The sequence below is a fragment of the Vanellus vanellus genome (assembly GCF_965231255.1).
Source record: "Vanellus vanellus genome assembly, chromosome: 10".
NCBI classification, from domain to species: domain Eukaryota; kingdom Metazoa; phylum Chordata; class Aves; order Charadriiformes; family Charadriidae; genus Vanellus; species Vanellus vanellus.
In genome coordinates this window covers 24,409,013-24,428,067 of record NC_138915.1, presented here as the reverse complement: position 1 = coordinate 24,428,067, position 19,055 = coordinate 24,409,013, and the positions used below count along the sequence as shown (strand labels likewise).

General features: G+C 46.0%; 1 protein-coding gene across 1 annotated transcript in view; it reads right to left on the bottom strand.

Annotated features, from left to right (window-relative positions):
* Positions 1 to 19,055, bottom strand: part of MED12 (mediator complex subunit 12) — a 38,125-nt gene that overhangs the window by 14,167 nt on the left and 4,903 nt on the right. Inside the window, exons 6-26 of the mRNA XM_082488399.1 lie at positions 18,705 to 18,815; positions 17,884 to 18,138; positions 15,550 to 15,696; positions 15,164 to 15,263; positions 14,577 to 14,713; positions 13,601 to 13,732; positions 13,071 to 13,197; positions 12,167 to 12,396; positions 11,658 to 11,738; positions 10,535 to 10,708; positions 10,114 to 10,258; positions 9,055 to 9,173; positions 8,762 to 8,905; positions 7,803 to 7,966; positions 7,421 to 7,552; positions 4,966 to 5,193; positions 4,621 to 4,765; positions 4,207 to 4,327; positions 3,669 to 3,770; positions 2,837 to 2,950; positions 2,389 to 2,552 (exon numbers count right to left, since the gene is read on the bottom strand). Of these exons, the coding sequence (XP_082344525.1) occupies positions 2,389 to 2,552; positions 2,837 to 2,950; positions 3,669 to 3,770; positions 4,207 to 4,327; positions 4,621 to 4,765; positions 4,966 to 5,193; positions 7,421 to 7,552; positions 7,803 to 7,966; positions 8,762 to 8,905; positions 9,055 to 9,173; positions 10,114 to 10,258; positions 10,535 to 10,708; positions 11,658 to 11,738; positions 12,167 to 12,396; positions 13,071 to 13,197; positions 13,601 to 13,732; positions 14,577 to 14,713; positions 15,164 to 15,263; positions 15,550 to 15,696; positions 17,884 to 18,138; positions 18,705 to 18,815 (3,072 nt within the window). The remainder of the gene's footprint in view (positions 1 to 2,388; positions 2,553 to 2,836; positions 2,951 to 3,668; positions 3,771 to 4,206; positions 4,328 to 4,620; positions 4,766 to 4,965; positions 5,194 to 7,420; positions 7,553 to 7,802; positions 7,967 to 8,761; positions 8,906 to 9,054; positions 9,174 to 10,113; positions 10,259 to 10,534; positions 10,709 to 11,657; positions 11,739 to 12,166; positions 12,397 to 13,070; positions 13,198 to 13,600; positions 13,733 to 14,576; positions 14,714 to 15,163; positions 15,264 to 15,549; positions 15,697 to 17,883; positions 18,139 to 18,704; positions 18,816 to 19,055) is intronic.

The following is a 19,055-nucleotide window of genomic DNA, read 5'->3' as shown; positions in this document are numbered from 1 at the left end:
GGAGAAGGCAGACAGAAAACTACTCCTGTCAGCCTCTCAAATTCAGTTGGTGGTCCCTAAATGTATAATCATAAAGGCAGCAGTTTCCAAAACAAACATGAGGTAGGCACTTCTTCACACAATTTACAGTTAACCTGCAGCATTCGTTACTGCAGAATTTTTTCATATTGAAAATCAGTTAGGCAAATTCATGAAATTAAAATCTACAGAGGACTGCTGTATAAGCACTTCTGCAGCTGTAGAGCAAGTCTGATCAGAGAATTCTTCCACTGAAAAGTGACAACCAGAGAAGAGATGAGGATCCAGTTCATGAAGCACAGGTGCTGGTGCTAAGCTGAGAAAGCTGGGAATAGTCCCTCTCAGGAGCAGACAGCACTCTAAGCACTAAGTAGAGCACAAAGATCAGAAAGGCTAAATGCCTCGTTTGAAATCCTTGTGAAAGCACAGCCCAGATCTTCAACTTCATCCCAGATGAAATTTCCACTTTGCCAATACATGTGATCTGGTGATACCTCCAATGCCTATCGCATTTCTCCCCTCCAGTGTTGCTACATCATAATCTCTAGAAGCTTCTCTTCCTCGTGTATGTGATATGCCTATCCTTGGGAAGACCCTTTTTGTCACTTGCTCAGCTTCCTACAAGAATTCAGACTTCGTCTCTGATCCACTTTATTAGTATAATGTCACAAGTAAGTATGAAGTCAACTACCACCTTCAACCTTGAGGGACTTCTAGCCGCTCTCGCTTTGCAACATTTCCCTACAAAACAGCCACCACCACAGCCTTCATATTACTGAAACAGAGCCCCTCACCTGCCTCTTTCACAAGAGAGCATGATGAACACATTTTCCAAGCACTATGGACAACTCCACCATCCTAATCACCAGATTCAGGTTAGCACCTTTGGCTCAAGCCTCCCCCTTGGTTCCCACTGTGGTTTATCCCAGATCCACAAAATTAACCTTTTCAAAAGGGCAGTCACAATTACGTTTATTAATTTAAACAGGCTAAAGGGCAGACCAGCAACTATGCCATAATCATTTGCACCTAAGAAACCTTTAGCTTAATTCTGTAATCTGCTCCTTTTCCCCACCCACTCATGATGAAGTCTATTACAAAATATACACCTGAATATGAGATGCAACATTTTCTGAGTTTGAGAAAACACAGCCTATAGTTTAAGGCACGCTACAGACATTTCAGAATTGGTAGTGCAAGTTCTGCAGCATCCACCACTCACACTGGAGGTGCTAGTATTAAACACATAATTTCACCAGCCCTTTACAGCTGCAGAAACCCTGCTGGAGCTCTGGCACAATTTGGTGGTACGCACTGGTGTCTACTGGAATGCTCACTCCTACATAACCAGTGCTGCCAACAATTGGTAGGAGCAGGATACCTGACATTGCTGCTCCCTCCTGTACAAACACACACACACAAGCTTTCTACCTACTGCGAGTCCTTCCTACGTAGAGGAGCGAGGGAGGATCTACTTCTGTCAATGCTACAGCCAGGTTTCAGGAACACCTGAATTCAGTTGAATTTATTCTTGTAAATAGGTGGCTCCAATTCCTCTTTGGTAGGCTGGTAACATTGCTACGTAGTGAGCCAACTAATAAACGTCAACATCACAAAGCATGAGGACAACACAGCACTAATGCATTGTGTTTACACATTAGTACTACAGAATACAGGTTTCAAATTGCAATACAGCATACAGGTTTCAAATTGTAACTCTGCATCTTTCCTGTTGACAGAATAAATTTGCAACCAAAGCCAAGGACACCCTTCAACACCCATTTTCATAAAGCAGTGGTAACAGCCACTCCACTCTGCAACTAAGTACCTTATTAGCCAGGTTTCAGTTCCTCAAAAGTTAATTTTCCACAAAGGAACAGAAATACTGGTGCTGTCAGATTAGGCTAAGCAAAAAATTTTTGTTGTTGTTCCTTTAATTAACTATACAGGGCACTGCAAAGCCCAGGGATACATTAACAGCCTAGCTACAAGCAACACTTAAGCTGCATTCTGAAAGGCACCATTTATCACTTCAACAAGCTGTCTTTCTCATGCTTATCTTCTTTGCCTCCAGCACACATCTCAGCAAATCACTCCCAGCACTCCCTTCCTTGGACATAAGCCCTGAGCTGTTGCCAAAGCAAAGGGGATGTGCAGTCCCTGCATACTGCAACACCTAATTCTTGTCAACTGTTTGCCTCTCTGGTTTTCGTTAATGGTGAGCAATCCTTGGCGCCATCACGTGGCAGATCCATCGCAGGTTCTTTACTGATCTTTCAAAGAAATATCTGCAAAACCCAATCTGCAGAAAGTCATATGGGATCTATCTGTCTGCAGAAGGGATAAGGACAAACCCTGGGACAGACTCACCTGTTGACATATACTCCTTAGTACATACTTGGCATAAATATCCAAGCTAGCTGTTTCTACAGTTACTACCCGACCACCAGCCTTCCTGGTGCCCAGCTCATCATCCATGAGATCATCGACACCTCCAGGGTGGGAAAAGCCAGAGCCTTTCAGTTCTGCATCTCCTACAAGAAAAGCACAAACATCAATCATCAATGCTAAACCCAAAGCCTGACCCCCCAAAACACCTTGAGCTTTTGTAAACTCTGCAATCAGCGATCTCTCTCCATCTAAGAGATACAAAGTATGTTTACAGCTCAACCAAAGGGCTTCAGACAAGCCACATATCCACCAAAACGGATCTCCTCTGGCCTTCTGTACAACCAACGCATGCAATACAGTGCCTTTCTCCCACCCCCACCCCCCAAAAACCCCATTCTTACAGGTTCAGGCTAGCACAGGTACACACCCAGAACAAAGACAGCCTTCAGCACTGCAAAGACCGCTCCATCCACAATACGATTCTGGGAAGCTGCCAGTAAGTGACGGTCACAGGAAGAGCGGATTCCCACTGTGGGTTTGTCTGCAAAGAGGACAATAGGGAAGGGCAATACCCAGCAAGAAAGGCGCAGGCTCCAGAGCTGCCTGAATTACGTGCCAGCCAGTACTACAGAATCCAGCTCAGAGAATCCCGAAGCTAGTCCTTTTCCCAACCATAACACGGGGTCAATTTAATTAAGTTTCTCAAAGCATAGTGCGAATCACACTGCGACAACTGAACCACGAAATCCAAATGGGGAGCAGTGCCTGTGTCATGAACTCCAAGCTCCAACAGCACCCTAACCTACAATACAGGCTGGGTTTAGAGATCTGAGCTATCAGGATACTGATGAGGAGCCAAGAACAGAGTTTCCTGGACTGTTTCCATCATCAGACAAAAAGGGAGTGCTGTAAAATAGCAGCTTCTGGCACCAAGGTAAGAGGCTATACAAAGCTCTAGATATAAAAAAAAAGAGAAGTGATCATTATTTTAATGGCTTAGTGACGGCAAGGCCACCTCTACTGGCTGGTTTCCTGCCTCCAAGGGCCTCCTCCCCAACATGCCCGGCTACCATGGAGTGACATAAATGGAAGGATATTGTTCTTTGTTCTCTGCAGAAAGCAGTGTATCAGGCTTTGCCCGCTTTATTCAAAGTGAGCAGGTCATGATCTCTAATCATAGGGTCCAGTATGTCTTTTCTTGAGGTGCAAGAGCCTCAGTACTTTCACAATAAAGAAAGGCTCTACTGTCATTCACTTACTGCCATCTTGCTGGCATGGGTTCAGCTGTGGAGTCTTAAACAGATGGAGTAAAATCCGGCAGGTCAGACGTGCTCCTGGTTCTGAGTCCTGTTCACTGCAGGCTATGTAAAGAAAACAGACAACTGAGATTTCTTAAGCACCAGGACAGCTGACTCTCAATCCAAAAGGTATTCACAGTGCACTGCCCTGGAGCAGCCAGTTGAGAAGCTGCAGCAGCCTTACTGTATTTACAAAAATATGGAGCATGTGCAGCAATTAACATGCAAGTGAGGAAATCCATCAGTGTTATCCCCAATGACATGCACTGCACTCTGCTCACTTCATCTTCCCAACTTCACCCTGTCGGGGTCTGGATGCTGCAATCCCCAGAGCAAAGCTAGGAAGGCTGGTGGCAAAAGCAGAGCGACCCAGGCGCTGTCGGACCAACTGGTCAGCTGACTGCTCTAGCCAAAATGCTAAGCTGAACCATATCCATTAAAAACAAGCCTTTGGGCCAGAACTGAGACTAAGACCAGCTTTCTGTAGGGCTGCACTTACCAGCATTGAGGAGTGAGGGGATAGCAGCACAGCGAATCAGGTCCTCCAGCAGCAAGCACTGCCGGGCAATGAGAATGGCAACAAAGGTGGCCAAGGAATCATGGAAAGATAAGTCACTGACCTGGAAGAGAGGAGATCAGCCAGTGATCACAACAGCCTCTGCCTCATTCCCTCTGTCAGCAATTCCTCAGCTTGCCTAGGAGCAGGGGGGGGGTAGAAGGGCCCATAACCCCAGGTCAATGTCCATGATCAGCCCAGGCTGCAACAAACACCAAAAGGTAGCCCCGGGATTCAAAGCCTTTCCCCTGTCCTCAGAAGACAAAGCCTCCATCCCTTGTTCATTTCTGCCTTCTCCCAAGGGATCCCTCCACTCCTGCTTCAATTCCTTTTCCCCTTTTGAATGTTTGCACTTGCATCAACATTGCAGAGGAGATCATTGAAGCCACAGGTCCCATTATTGGAAGAACAGCACAAAGCTTTGAGCACACCCAGCCACTCGGCGCTTAGAGACTTGCAGTAACCAGTTAGTTCAGCACACAGGATAGCAATGTCGTTCACCCTGTTAAATAAATAATGAAAAAAGCAGAGGGTCAACTTTGCTACTCATGCACGCCATGAGGTCAGTGATTCTCTAAGGGACCCCAGCCTTGGCTCCTTCTTCCTCACACTTCAAGACAGCCAAGGAATGGCTACTGGCTTTCTTACCCTCACCCAAAGATTTTACTACCTCAGTAGAACCATGAAAGTTCTGCCTCTCACCTGTCTGGATCGTGGTGTCCCACACACACATGCATAAGTGCATTACAAACGAAACTGTAGCGGTTGGCTGGGTTTTCATTGAGGCTCTTGCCCAGGTTGGTGTATGTAAAGTTATGCGCAGACGGATTTTCAATAGTGTCAATCATGAATTCTGGTTCCCATAGCATGTTGGAGTCAGATGGCTCAACGTTGCAGTAGATTGTGTTCTTCACCTTGGAGCAGAAGTCACTAAACAGGACAAAAAAAAGAGAGGTTAGCAACACAAAAAACTAAGCTTCCACTGAACTCTGAAAAGCAAAGCGATCCTGAGCAAGACAAGCCCTCCCTGGGCAAGAACCTGTGGAAACTCAAGATCACCGTGTACCAACAAAGACTCTCCCAAAAGAGCGAAGCTGATTCTTTGTTTGGAAGCACCTGGAAGTCACCCGTGGGCTCAGTGAACATAGCATGGGAATGACTGTTCCAGGTCAGATCAGGGGAACACGTATCTCAGCCCTTGGGGTCAGAACAGTTGATGCCCAAAGAAGGGTTTAACAGCAAGGCAGGCACGTGGCAATACTGTTCCAGCACCCTTCCCCATCCTGCTGCAACTTAGGGCTCACAGGTTTTCACAGTTAAAGATAATGCTCTCCTCAACAGATTTTCTTCCTGCAATTTTGTCTGCCTACTTTTTTGAATCCAGTAGATTTTTGATGTTCACAACATGGAATGAGTTCCATGTTAATTATGAGAACTATGAAGTTTATTCTTTTGTTCTGAACCTACTATTTGTTATTTTCTATTCATTCCTTTTTTGCTTGTATTGTAAGACATACTGACCATTTAATTTTCCCCTTCTGTGGGGAGGATATTCAGTTCCTCATAAGTAAGTCATTCCAAACCTCTGGTCACCTATCCATTTACCCTCCTTTGGGCCTAACTCCACTACCTACTTTTTGGAGTCTGTTGCCCTAATCCACAAGGCAGTTGTATCATGACTTAAATGGTGGCCTAACAATGCTCTCTCGTTTGGAAAGGAGTGGAGAACAGACAATACCTAACATTTAATTTGCTTTTTGACTGTTACTGAACACTATCATGACATTTTCAATTATGTATCTGTTACAGCTCAGAGATCCTTTATCCAACTGGTAGTATATATGTATATATCCATCGCTACATAGAGTTTGGAAGGGAACAAGGACAATCCTCTGTGCATTATTTTATGTTTAACAACACTAAACTTCATCTGCCAGTTTATCACCTGGTCACCATCACTGCACCCTACTACAACAATCTGCAGCCAACTTCTATTGTTATATGCTCACTAACAGTTACATGAAAAGTTTTGGGACCACTCATACAACTTCCGATGCGTAGAACAGCACAAGCACTAGCAAAGTCCTATGGGACTCCTCAGGGAGGGATCACCCTCAAAATACAAACTCCTTCCCACTCCCTGTCTCCTTCTCTAACCTACTGTTTGCCTGCTAGAGGCTATTCCTTTTTCTACGTGGCCATTAATTTAAAGCCTCGATGAACAGCTTTTGGGAATTCAGATAGACTAATATCAGGTTTCTCATGTCTGTATGCGTGATGACTCCTTCAAAGAACCCCAGTGCACCTGTGACCATAGCACTCCCTCTTGCTCTCAATTCAGTCCAGAGAGAGACTTCAAAGGCTCTCAGCAGCCAGGAGTTTCACCAGCTGACACCAAGGCACAAGCCACTCTCACAGCCCCTCAGTGAGGGGTAACACCAAGCGTTAGACGTCCCTACAGCATGCCCGCACTGAAAACATTAATAGGGAGCAGGGGCTGCAAGAGAAGACAAAGTGAAGCACGGTACTGGGAAACAGGGCTGTCAGGAGAATTATCCCTTCACCAGATTGCGTAAGCAAAAAGCCAGGGGCATCTGTGGACTCCATCTCTAGGCTAAGGGAGGAGCTCCACAGGGAACTGGTGGGGGCACAGTTCCAAAGAGAAGAACTGCAAAGGGCAGAAAGCTACAGAGTAAAGTAAGCCCACAGGACAGAGCCTGGGGGCAACATCAGCAGAGCAGAACGTGAAGAGCCAACAGGGGCAGAACAGGGATAAGGAGTGCAAAGGAGCACAGGAACAAACCCAGAACCAAGCAGAGCAGATTCAGAAGCAGTCCAAGGATTATTAGGGAGCTGAGCACAAGCAGAGAACAACCATTAGGATGAACTGCTCAGCCATCCGAGTTTGGTAGGAACAGACCTCTCTACTTCTGTCCTCTAGGAGTGGAGTAAGAACAGACCTGTGGAGGTGCAGAGGACTGCTGAAGGCAATTTACCAAACACAGCTTGACAATTTAAGAGTCGAGATTATACACTGGGTGATTAAAACAGACACTACTCCCAAGGGACAACCCCATGAAACAAGATCACAAGCAAAGCTTAAGCCAAGGTGCTATACTGGTGAGCACCCACTGCATCCCACCTGCCTCAGACTCACCTAAAGAGCTCCCCAAATTTACTTTTGAGGTGACTGCAGGAGGTATACAGGTCGTAGAGATAGGCCAGGATACAGCGCTCTGCTGAGGAGCCATCCGAGCGGTTCATGCCATGTTTCACCACCCCACACAGGCTGTGTAGAGACAAAAAAATGCTGCAGCAACAAGGAATAAGGAATAACGTCATTACATAAATATCTTCCTGACCTCATAGCAACAGTGCTCACTGGGTAACGTATCCTGTCCCCTGCAAATTCTGCAAGCTGAACCATCAGGCACAAAGTTTTTGCCTTTTAGGAAGGACACAGACATACCCCTGCCCCTTAACAAGACCCCAGAAAATAGGTTGCTTGCTTCCACACGGTGAGGGGAAGATTCCCTTACCCTTCGAAGACCTGAGCCATCTGGTCCTGGTTCAATATAAGGCAGGAGTGGTAGTGCCGCAGCACAGCCACAATGCACAGGCACAAGCTGGTGGTGTAGCTGCCAACAAGGTCGGAGGATTTCAACAGCAGTTCTGCCTCCACCACGCTCAGTTCATTCAGCAACTGTACCCAATGACAGAAAAACCCTTCAACAGCCACAGGGGTAAGGTATGGTCAGAAATGGAGCAGGCATACCACACCCACAGCCTACAGGACCTGCCAGGAAAGTGACTGGCAGGCACTTTCTGCCTAGCCATGTACCCCTGGAACAGTTGGCACCCCATACTTAGGTACAATGTCTCACTCAGGCAGTACAAGGGGCTGTCAATGCTTGGATATCAGAGGGTGATTGGGATATGGCCACACATCACAGCAGGCAGCTTGTTTGGCAATTCCGTCCTGCATAAATCTCACTCGGCTCCCTTTTTAAGGCTAACAGCCTCAATTCCATCAGCAATCATAGCAAGGCTTCAAGAGACACCTGGCACAGGCTGCAGAAACAGCAACAGGATTTTAGCAGGATCCAGAAGGCAGACTGTGCTGCCATGTGCCAAGGATCCTTCCAGGGGAGCGAGGTGGGAGAGCTGCCAGAGACAGATGATCCCCTTCTCACTCAGAACAAGGCCTTGCTGCAGCCAGGGACAGAGATGTAACGCAAGTCCTTTGGAGACAACCCTGAAGCCTCTGGAATAATAATCCTCAGAACAGAACATGTAAGGCTACCTGCCACAAAAAAAACTATTCCTAACAGCTGCAGCCCAGGAGCACCACAACGACCACCTAATCTGACCGCCTCCATGACACAGGTCAGAGGGTCACCAATGATCCCAGGAGCAGCCCAACTATCTCAGCACAGATCTGCTGCCTTTCAGGCTGACAAACCCCTCCCCAGGAAGTGTTTGAGCACACTGCACTTACCTGGATGGCAAAGTCGATAAGACCACTGATATTGAGTGAATACTCCATCAAGTCAAATATGAACTGCACGTGCTGCACCAGAGGCAGGTGGTATGACATTCCCAAGGCAAAGCTGGTGATCTGTTCCAAGACATTGCGAGATACCTGCAAGTGCAAGATGACACACAGTACTATTGCGCTTTGCAGAGGACCTTCAGCAGGCCCATCTCCCTGTCCCTCCAGAAGCTGCTCTCAGTAGTATAAAGGGACACAGTCAGGGCCAACGAAGGAAAGCAGCCTTGAAAGTTTCATACCTGAGATGTGACTTGGTGCTGATCAAAGTGAGAAAGGTGCTGGAACTTTGCAAAGATATCTTCAGCTGTTGGGAATGCTTCTGGCTTGCTCTTTTTCCTCTTCTGGCCTTCCTCTCCACCTACCAAAGTTGAGAAGACCAGAAAACAGTATTAGGCTACCTTCCTCATCAGAGGCGGATGAGACATCGGCCACCAGCGCCTGTCAGTCCCTCAGCAAGACCAGCCCCTGCCATGCAGCATAGCCAAAAAGCCCGAGTCCCAGACTGATAAGGACCATCTTGAATTCAAAACAATAAACTGCTGAGGAAGGAATTCCTAACCTGAGAATGACAGTAGGGTTAACATCTAGTTTATCTCAAATGAAGGTACTTCTTGGAGGGGGAAAATACTTTTCTCTCTCCATTTAGAGGTACACTGATTCCCTGATGAAAATAGATGTTCTGGATTGGAGATGTTCAGCCTCAAAATTTCTTTGCCAGAGCACCCCATCTTTTAAAGAATCATCTTTCTACCACATTTCAAGTTGCCTTTCAGGAATCAGACTAAGAGAGAAAAAAAACCTGTAGCCAGATTCTCAGCTGATGGAACTCAGAGGCTTTCTATTGATTTTGACACAGCTATCCAAATTACCCATGCTACGCATTTAGCATGTGCCCCAAGCATAACGGTATGCTACATCTAATCAAGGTCTTTGCCAAATATGCATCAGCAAAGTCCGCTTTGCTTCTCGTGCAAGGATCTAAATGCAAGAACTAAAGAAAATAAAATTTGAAAATCCACTGTTTTGGGCAGGGTCCTACTCTGAACCTTATATGACTTAATCCTCTTCTGAAGAAAAGTTCAATTAAACAGATATTGTCAGCAGGAAACCAATTATCTTAACTTGCTGGTTAGTATGTTTGGGAGCAGAGCACCAATCCAGACTCTCAGTGACTGATACAACTTAACCAGGCACTGTAGATTACATAAAATCCTTTCACTGTGAGACTCCAGACAAAGGAGCCAGCCAACTGGAAAGACGCTCCTACTTCAGAAAGGAGTGGCTTAAGCTCTACTAACCCGTCTCTGCAGTGCTCTTTCTGTTTAAGACTTTTAGAATGTCTTTGGTTATTTTCTTGATCGTATGCCGAGCATCATCCCGTTGTTTTCCAACCCCAAAAAGAACTACCAACCGTTGGTTACACTCGTGACTGCATGACTCCTCCTAGGGAACCAAAAGAGACAATTGCATTAGCAACTATTGAGTCTGAATGCTTTAATCTTGTTTCACATCTGGATCTCTTAAAGGAAAAGGAAACCTTCATCTCAGAATTTGCTCTGGGAGTAAGCAAGGAGACATCTTAAGTAGATCACCTCCCGCAGCACTGCAGGAAAGCGTGACTGCTCCTTACCCAACCAAAGCAGTACCACAGGGAAACAGCACCCTCATGACCAGAGCAGAAGGCAGCAAGAGGGGAGCGGTTATGAGCAGGTCTCATACCTGAGGAATAGGAAAGTGTGTTGCATACTGGATGTGCCGAGGCTGGTCATACAGGGATGCTAGCATTCCTTCCACAGACTTATCCTTCAGCAGAGGCTTTGTTTCCTTTTCAGGATCTGGTTTCTCAGGGGAAGGGCTGGCTTTAGATTCACAATGCATTGGAGGAGAAAACATCTAGGGAGACATTAAGAACAAGAAAAGGTAGTTTGGGAACATGGTCACACGGTCACAGTGAAGATTGCTGAAGGAAGGTACATCCGCTCAGGCCTAAAAAAGGGCAGGAAGACGACAGGTTGGAGAAACATCCAGCTCTTAGGACAATGACCGAGGCAATGTGCTGAGACATTATTCCCATTTCTGCTTCTGGTCCGTGTTGTATATTGAGTTAAAAACAACAGGAAATAAATAACCACTACTTAGGATTTTGGGAACAACCACCTCCACAGAACAAGCAAGGATCCTGGGAAAGCCACAGGAAAGCCACATAGCTCTGCACATCACACCTGCCTAATGTACCTTGAAAGGCCAGAAATGGCCGCAGGAATGTAGGTACTCAGGGACTTTTCAACCATCACAAGTTATTTTTATTCCTAAGTGCTTCAAAGTATTCTGCAACCATGAACTACGCCCACAAATATTATAAAGAACTGTAAAACTGAAGAAGTGCTAAAGGCCACACAGCATGATGACAGCAGAACTGTGTCTTCTCCCAGGTGATCAAGAAAATCCCTGCCAACACTAACTGGTCATTCCCAGTCTCCTGGTGCTATCATGGTCATCTGTTTCCCATTCACTTCCAAGCAGCCCACTTATTACCCTGCCCAAACACTGGGCTGGCAGTGGCCAGAGCACAGGAGATCCCAGGAATGACTGGGACTCACTCTACTCTGATGGACTCCAAACTGCATAAACAGGTTATATGGGTCTTTGTACAGTGTCAACTGCCTTCCGCTCCCAGCATACTGGCTCTACAGTAGAGAGGGAAAAAATTACTGAAAAGAAAATCGGTTCTGTTTTACCTCAAACCACAACTCACACAAAAACAGTGCACATACTGTCCCTGGTCCCACCACAACATACTGACCTACCTACTGAGTAGCAGGTAGAAAACGCAGGAACGTACCGAAAAGTCTGTTTTCTCCATATCATCAAAGAGCATGCTGGAGTTGTGGTCGATGTCCATGGGCTCAGAAAGACCTGTGTCCTGGAAACAGACAAAGCAGCTTTACATCTCAGTGATGCACCACAGAACAAGAGAGTATTTCTTTACTACAGCACTCAACATCCACATTGGACAGTGACAGCAATATGCAAACACACCCATGGTGCCTGGCAAGTTAGAGCCTAATACACTGCAAATATCACGGACAGGCCTCACACAGCAGCTCATGATACACTGCTCTGCTTCGAGCAGTGCAAGATATTCCTATCTAGCCCTTAATGTTCAGCAGGTCCTTTCCAGCCTTCTACTTTTGAAACTGAAATGCTAAGGAAATAGGATGGAAGAAGGAAAAGCATGAGTCACTGGTACACCCTCCAGCAGGTAACAGCAAGGAGGCTGCAAAGATGGTAAAAACAGACAAGCGCAACACAGGGACATGTACAGGAGAGCCATGATGCTTGCGCTCTCACCTCTAGCTTGATGCCACTATTTCCCTCCGTCTCCTTCCTGTCATGCTCCTCAGCAGCATCATCGAAGGGTGAGGGCGGGCGAGGCCCATGAGAATCCATCGCAAGATCACCCCGGGAGATGAGCGTGCACATGTAGATGTTGTGAGAGAAGACATCATGTCGGATTAGCTCACAGAACAGCAGCACCAGATTAAAGAACTCCACCTTCTCATTTTCCTTCCCAGGATCAGCTGAAACAACAGGACAGTCAGGGCTACCAGAGTTGTTCTGCAGCACTCTGAGCAACACCAGCCACCTAACCTAGGGCTAGAGAAAGTGCTTCCAGAGATCTCAACACAGTAAATGACTGATACACAGTTCTGAGATTACAGTAGGGACTAAAAGCAGAAAGCCCAGTTTCAGCAGGTGGCAATTAAGTAAGTCAATAGCTCTCCAGTCAGTCTCACAGACCATGTGAGAGTCAGTCTCACAGGACTATGATTTTATGACTTCAGCCTGGAAGTGCCGTTCCCGGGTGTACAAACAGTTGGATGGATCATTCAGAGTTGTACCCTCTTCCCCTTAATCTGTCTGCAGTAATTCCACTGAGAGACTATCCCAGAGCTTTGTCATTTATTATTTAGAAACCTCTCTCTAGTTCTCAGACCAAATTAATTCCTGATTAACCTATAGTCATTTATTCTTGGTCAACACTGTCAACAGAAGTGCTTCTGCATTATCTTTCTACCATCTGGCCCTCCAGGCTGCTTGCCCTCCCTCTCCAAGGTATGCTCTGGATCACAAGAAAGCCAGAGAGAGAATTTAGGTACATCCAAGACCTACGCATAAGAGAATAGCACACAGATTCAAAGTTTCAGGAGAGGGAAAGCTAGAAACCAGGAGACCACAAGTTCTTATTACATACTTAGCATAGGAGCTTGAGTGTCAAGGAACTGCATAAGGACATCCTGAAAGACGGGAGCGCTGGCTGCCGAGAGTGAGCCTGAGGAGATGGAGCCCTTCTCATCCACGACTTCAGAGTCCCCACATCTCTGTAGAAATAGAAAAAAGTACCAACTTTTTGCTGTCACAGAGGAGAAACTCACTATCCATAAAATTCAAAAAGAAGTTTTCAAGAGAATTTTCCTATCTTGCACTTATAGGAAAGTCACCACACAGGTTTCTGTAAACAACTTCACAGTCTCCAAGTAAGCCAGTACTTCTGCACTGCAATCACCTGCCTTCAAACGTATCCAAGAATCGGGATACACACCATCCCACAGGCTCACTTATGACCTACTTCAGGTTAGATGGAGCAGATGCCATAATTAACAGCACCAGCATTGAAGAGGCATTGTGCTGATCAGCCTTTGCCTTTTGGTGTAATAGATAATCGTAGTTAGGTAACCTCTGCTCTCCTTTACTGCTGCTAGCCTTCCAGGAATAAGGACTTACCTCAGCCTCTATTTCTGCTTGACGCTTCTCCAGGAGTTTGGCCACAACCATAGCCCTGTGACGTCCAGAGCGTTTGTAGCTGACAGCCCACTCGCACAGCAAGGCCACCACTGCATCGTCATCTGGGGAGATCTGTTGAGATATACGCACTATGGTGAGAACCTGAGCCAAACAGAAGAGGTGAGCAGTCCTAAGGCCTCAGGTTGGGATATAACAGCAAGGCTTCTTCTAGTAGAACACAACCTGAAGACTTCTACTTTCTCCTCTTCCTACCATGGAAGAAAGATGTCAAGCTACAGCCCTCCTGTTTTGTCTCTGCTTTGACTCCATATTGCAACATGACGTGATCCTTAGGCCTTGACAAACCTCCAGGCTGGCTTTGCTTCAGAAAATCATCCCTCTTCCAGCAGCACATCTATGGAGTGCTAATCTCAGCACAGAGTGAAACAGCTTCTCGACAGCATTATACAAAATATGCAAACTACTAAATCTGCAGCTCACTTCCGGGAACCATTGCAGTATTGGTTGCACTATGGTCCCACACATCATAAATATGTCACATCCCAGGCTAAGAGGAACTTGAACTGTGAGCTCCCAGACTCCCAGGACACAGCCGCCAGCCCAGAATTTGATAAGGCTAGCATTTACTTCTCTCAGACACAGAACATGTCTTTATCACCAATCTGCTATCCGGACTGAGGTCTTCCATCAGGAGACTCTCCTCAGTTAGCTGTGTAGATTCTCTCAAGCTTACGCATATTTGTTAACCTAGACTTTCTAGAGAACAGAACCCCCGTTCTCACTCTAGTACCTCCCCAACTTAGGGTTGCACGAAATCCTTTTCAATGGAGATCACATCTCTTGGCCAAAGGCCACTACCTATCAGCTCTCTACAGACACAGCACAGTAACTGTAGAATATAAACAAGAACATAGCACGTCCAAAACCAGGGCCCAGCAGCAAAGTCCCAAGGCACCTCATGACTGTCTTTGGTTGGACCCAGCCCAAATATCCTGTTATACAAGGAATCCAAAGAGTTGCTGAAGTCAGATCTTTCAAAGCTGTGACTGTCCAGAACTTCTAAAGTGTGCAAGACACGACCAATAGTGAAACCTAGAAGAGAACAGAGAAGAGAAACGGGCATTTGGCACCTGGTACAACAGACTACGGAGCACAAGTTTCTGTGAGCTCATTGCTCAGGAGACTGCCTAAGGAAAGCTGTACCAGACAAGCAAGGGTCCACCTAGCTTAGTATCCCGACTCTCACAGCAACCAACAGCAGATGTGAGGGGAAAGCATCAGAACATGGCACATATACAAGAGCATACTTCTCTGGTACATATTTCCAGCTTCCAGTAACAGAAACTCCCCCTACATGTGGGGAAACAGACCCATGCAAGATTTTGCATTGGAAATAAAAAGAGCCATTTGGGTTTTTTTCACTCCTGACAGTAAACACCAATGGCAACAAATAGGAAAATTCAAAGAAAATAGCCAGACAGGATGTTTCTCAGGGTAACACATGGAACAGGGGGAGAGAAACTTTAACCTACAGCAAGTTACCTGCTGTGGTTTCCTGGCACTTGTCAAATGACCAGCGAACCTCCACAGCCTGGCCACGTTCCTTTATCTGCTGCTCAATTTCACGCAGCTTTGCCCGAACCTAAAAGCAATGGACTTGTGTAAACATACAAAAGGATGCCTTAGAAGTCCCGTGTTTAAATCATCAGAAAACAGAGCATGACAGTAGTTCTACTCAAGGTTAGAGTCTGCCCATCTTCCAAGGACATCGCTCTTGCTTACAGCAGAACGGGAGCATTTAATTCCTTGGGAGTGAGACAGCACCTCCAGATCTGCTTATCACGCAACATGAAAAGAAAATCCTGAAAGAGCAAAGATACAGCTATTATCCTGGACCACAAGAGCTCCCTTTTTTGAAGGCTGCTCACCTGCTGTGTAAAGGCCGAATTCCCTCCTGGCATGGGCAAGTTGGATGGGGCTATAGGCAGGTGGTCCAACGGAGAGCCGGTCTTTATCCTGCTATCAGTTAATGAGTAATGCCACACAAGGGCACTTGGGCAACACAAAATTATACTCTGCAACAGATAGAAAAGTCAATATCATTGAGCAAATCAAGGTCAAAACAATTAAGTTAGATTGATTTGTACAGAAATAACCACTCCTTTATCCTATTGCCCAGGCATTCACCATCCTGTATACATATTTACTATTTGGATTTTTTTGTTCTAAGCTCTGAAAGAGTCTTCGGGCTAAAGACCATACCAGAGTAGAAAAGAGTAAACTAGTATTTACGCTGCATTGAGTTTCTTGCCCTTGGTATGCTTAGGAAACCAAGACCAGAGTTCCATGTTACGCAAAAGCAGCAACATGTTGTTGCAGAGCTCTCTGCTGTTTCTAAACAGAACTTATTGTCTACAACTCACATTGTCAATGCACAATCCAACCCTCATGGTCCAGGAGCAGTGTTTACATTAGTGACTTACAGCCCTCATCAAGAGGAAAGTGTGAGAAGTAGTATGAGTTAACAGACCCAAACTTATTACACTATATTATTTAATGATTACAAGTGTGATTATAGTACCAATACACATTTTCATTCTTTTACCATCTTGTACAGACACCCACCCACAGACAAAACTTCACCGAACGATTCCTAGCACCCCTACAGCTTCTGGCTCACAATGAGCCAGGCATTAAGATGGACAACCAAGGCTGGTTTAAACACTTAAACCAAAGAATTCATCATATCTTGAGAATGCTTGAGCAAAGGTTAATTATGTACGCTGTTAAAAATGCAACTGTTTCCAGCCTGACTCTACCCAGCTCCGACTTCCAACCACTAGATCTTATTCTGTCTTAGTCTTGTCTACTATCTGCAGTTCAGAAGATCTGTAGATCCATCAGAAGAGCTCTTCTGAGACATACTAAAGATCAGTCCATCACTAACCAAGTCAAACTTCTTAAGCAGGTTGTGTTCAAACCCCAAATCATCCAAATCTTTAAGGTGCATGTGCTCATATCTTTTTCCTAAAGTAAGCTCCCAAACAAAGGGTTTTTTATATTTAAAAAAAGACATGTTTTATCACACAGAAGCCAGAAAAAAAACACTCTAAACTTTTTTAACTAAAAGTAACCAAGAAATACTTAATGGGAATACAAAGGGGTTATTTATAAACCCCCACATTGCTCTCTAGCCCTTGCAGACAGATCCTTACTTCTAGCCCACTGTACTCTAGGAATTTTCTATCTACCCTGTTTGAGAGCTGGCTGGCTGCTCCTTGACCCTGTCAGGGCTCTTTGATCTCAAGTTTCTCCGTTAAGCTGTGGATTCCCAAGCTGTGTGCTCTCTTCCTATCCACCTCCTGTTCCATCCTGCACTCTCGAGAATCTCCTCTGCTTTAACACGCTCCTTTCCTCCCCTGGAAGTGGCAATCTCCACTGCTCCTACAGGGACCCACCTGACCTAGTCACTCTCCTCTTGAAGGAGAAAAAACACAACCACAAACACACACACTGAACAGAACTCACTCACCTCCCTCTCACCCAAGTACCGTATGGACTGAGAGCCACAGTGACAGAACAGCATCCGCCCTTCAAACATCTATCAGTAAGGCTTCAGCAACCTTGCCCTTTTACCACAAGGTAAGGTTTAACCAATTCCAAGCATAAAGAGGATGAGCTTAGAGTTGTTCCTGTTCATAGCCTACTGCCACTGCTGAGGAGAGTGGTCTGCCTAAACCATTAAAGTCTGTCCATAAAGAAGTGGGAGGGGTTGTTTTTTGTGTATGCCGGTTGTTTGGTTTGGTTTTTTTTTTTTTTCATTTGGGGGGTGGGTTTTTCTGATGGGGGGTTGTTTGTTTTTCAGAGCTCACAAAATTAGAAAGCACTCTTTCATTTCTGGCATAGTTTCCTTTCCTAGATGACAATGTGTTATTGACATATATAAGACGAAATGACCCTTTCTTTCTCATCCCCTTTTCTGCAAAGCTTTTCCAGCCACCTGAGACAACTGTGTATAGAGCAAAAGGCTCTTTTCCAACCCATTTTTATTATGCAAGTCAGTCAAGGGCACTGCCACAGCACTGATGCCTGGTACAAAAGCTCTGTAACACGTCAGCAGAGACCTAACCATTGACAATCATGGTTTGATATTTCTGTACTCAGGAAGCTGCCGACTCAGACTGTAATGATTCTTCTTTGATGGCATACAATATAAACCGTCCCTGTTGACCCCACTATCACCAACCACTACTCAAACCTACCTGGAGGATGCAGCTGAGCCCATATACCACTGGCCGGTGCTGGGGGCACAGCAGTAAGTCGCTGAAAGGGCTGGGAGGAGGATTCCCTGCAGCTGGCTGAGGGGTGGGAGTTGAAGGAAGAGCATTCCCTGTCTGGGCAGACAGGATGTGGGGTGGGTGCCCACCAGCACCATCCAGCTGCATAGCAAGCCTGCGGGTGCAGAAGTAGGCCAGACGTCTGGACAGGTATGCAGACTGCACAAACTCTCCAGAGTACTGTAGGAAAGAGGCAGGGGGGGAAGGGAAACGTCCTCGTTACAAGCAACACAGGAGAAACCCTTGAACCTCCCAAAGTAGTATACTGTGTGGCACTGCCTTGTAGAGACAGTCCCTTTTTACAGAGAGGTCCTTAGCATCATCAATTGCCCACTGGCTACTAAATACCAGAAAAACCCTTTAAATGCTCTATGGCAATGACTTCATATATGAAAATGTACCCACGCCCAGTCTTCCCAGGGCTTCAAGGGTCTGCCTACAATCTGTTGCAACAGAAAGAAAGAAAAGCAATTTCCATGTAGTGGTGCGCAATGAGTCCAACTATCACAGCTATGACATGGGCAGGGATGACCAAGTCCAGTACAGGGAAACAGGGTAAAGGAGAAAGAAACAGAAGAGACCAGGGCTAAAAAGGTTTCCTTGCATGAGCCAAGAATGATGCTCTGAGGGACACTCCCTAGTGTCCTCGGTGCAAAATAGATCATCGTCCTTTAGGCCACAGGAAGGGGACTGACAACAGCAGAAGTCAATGCTCTCCTGAAGCAAGCCGGGTACGTATTTCTCACCCGCAGCAGCAGGGGTAGGAGCATTTTCAGAAATTCATCTTCTCCTGACCGTATCTTCTCAAAGCACTCGAGGACCCACGTCAGGAATTCATGCCGGTCCAGCATGCCATCCTGCACACAGATAAAGGCAGAGCAAACGGACAAAAGCTGAAGCAACGCGCACTAAGGCAGAGCAGCAGCAGCTGCTTGCTTTCTAACAGTGGAAATAACTCTAGAAGTTTGCGCAGTTCTGTACTACCCCTGTTCTACTACTGAGCTCGAGACTGCATCCAGCTCTAATGGTCTATTCACAGAAAGAGAATATTCTGCAAAAATAAACCACTTCGCACCCACTTCCCCTAGCCCTCCTCT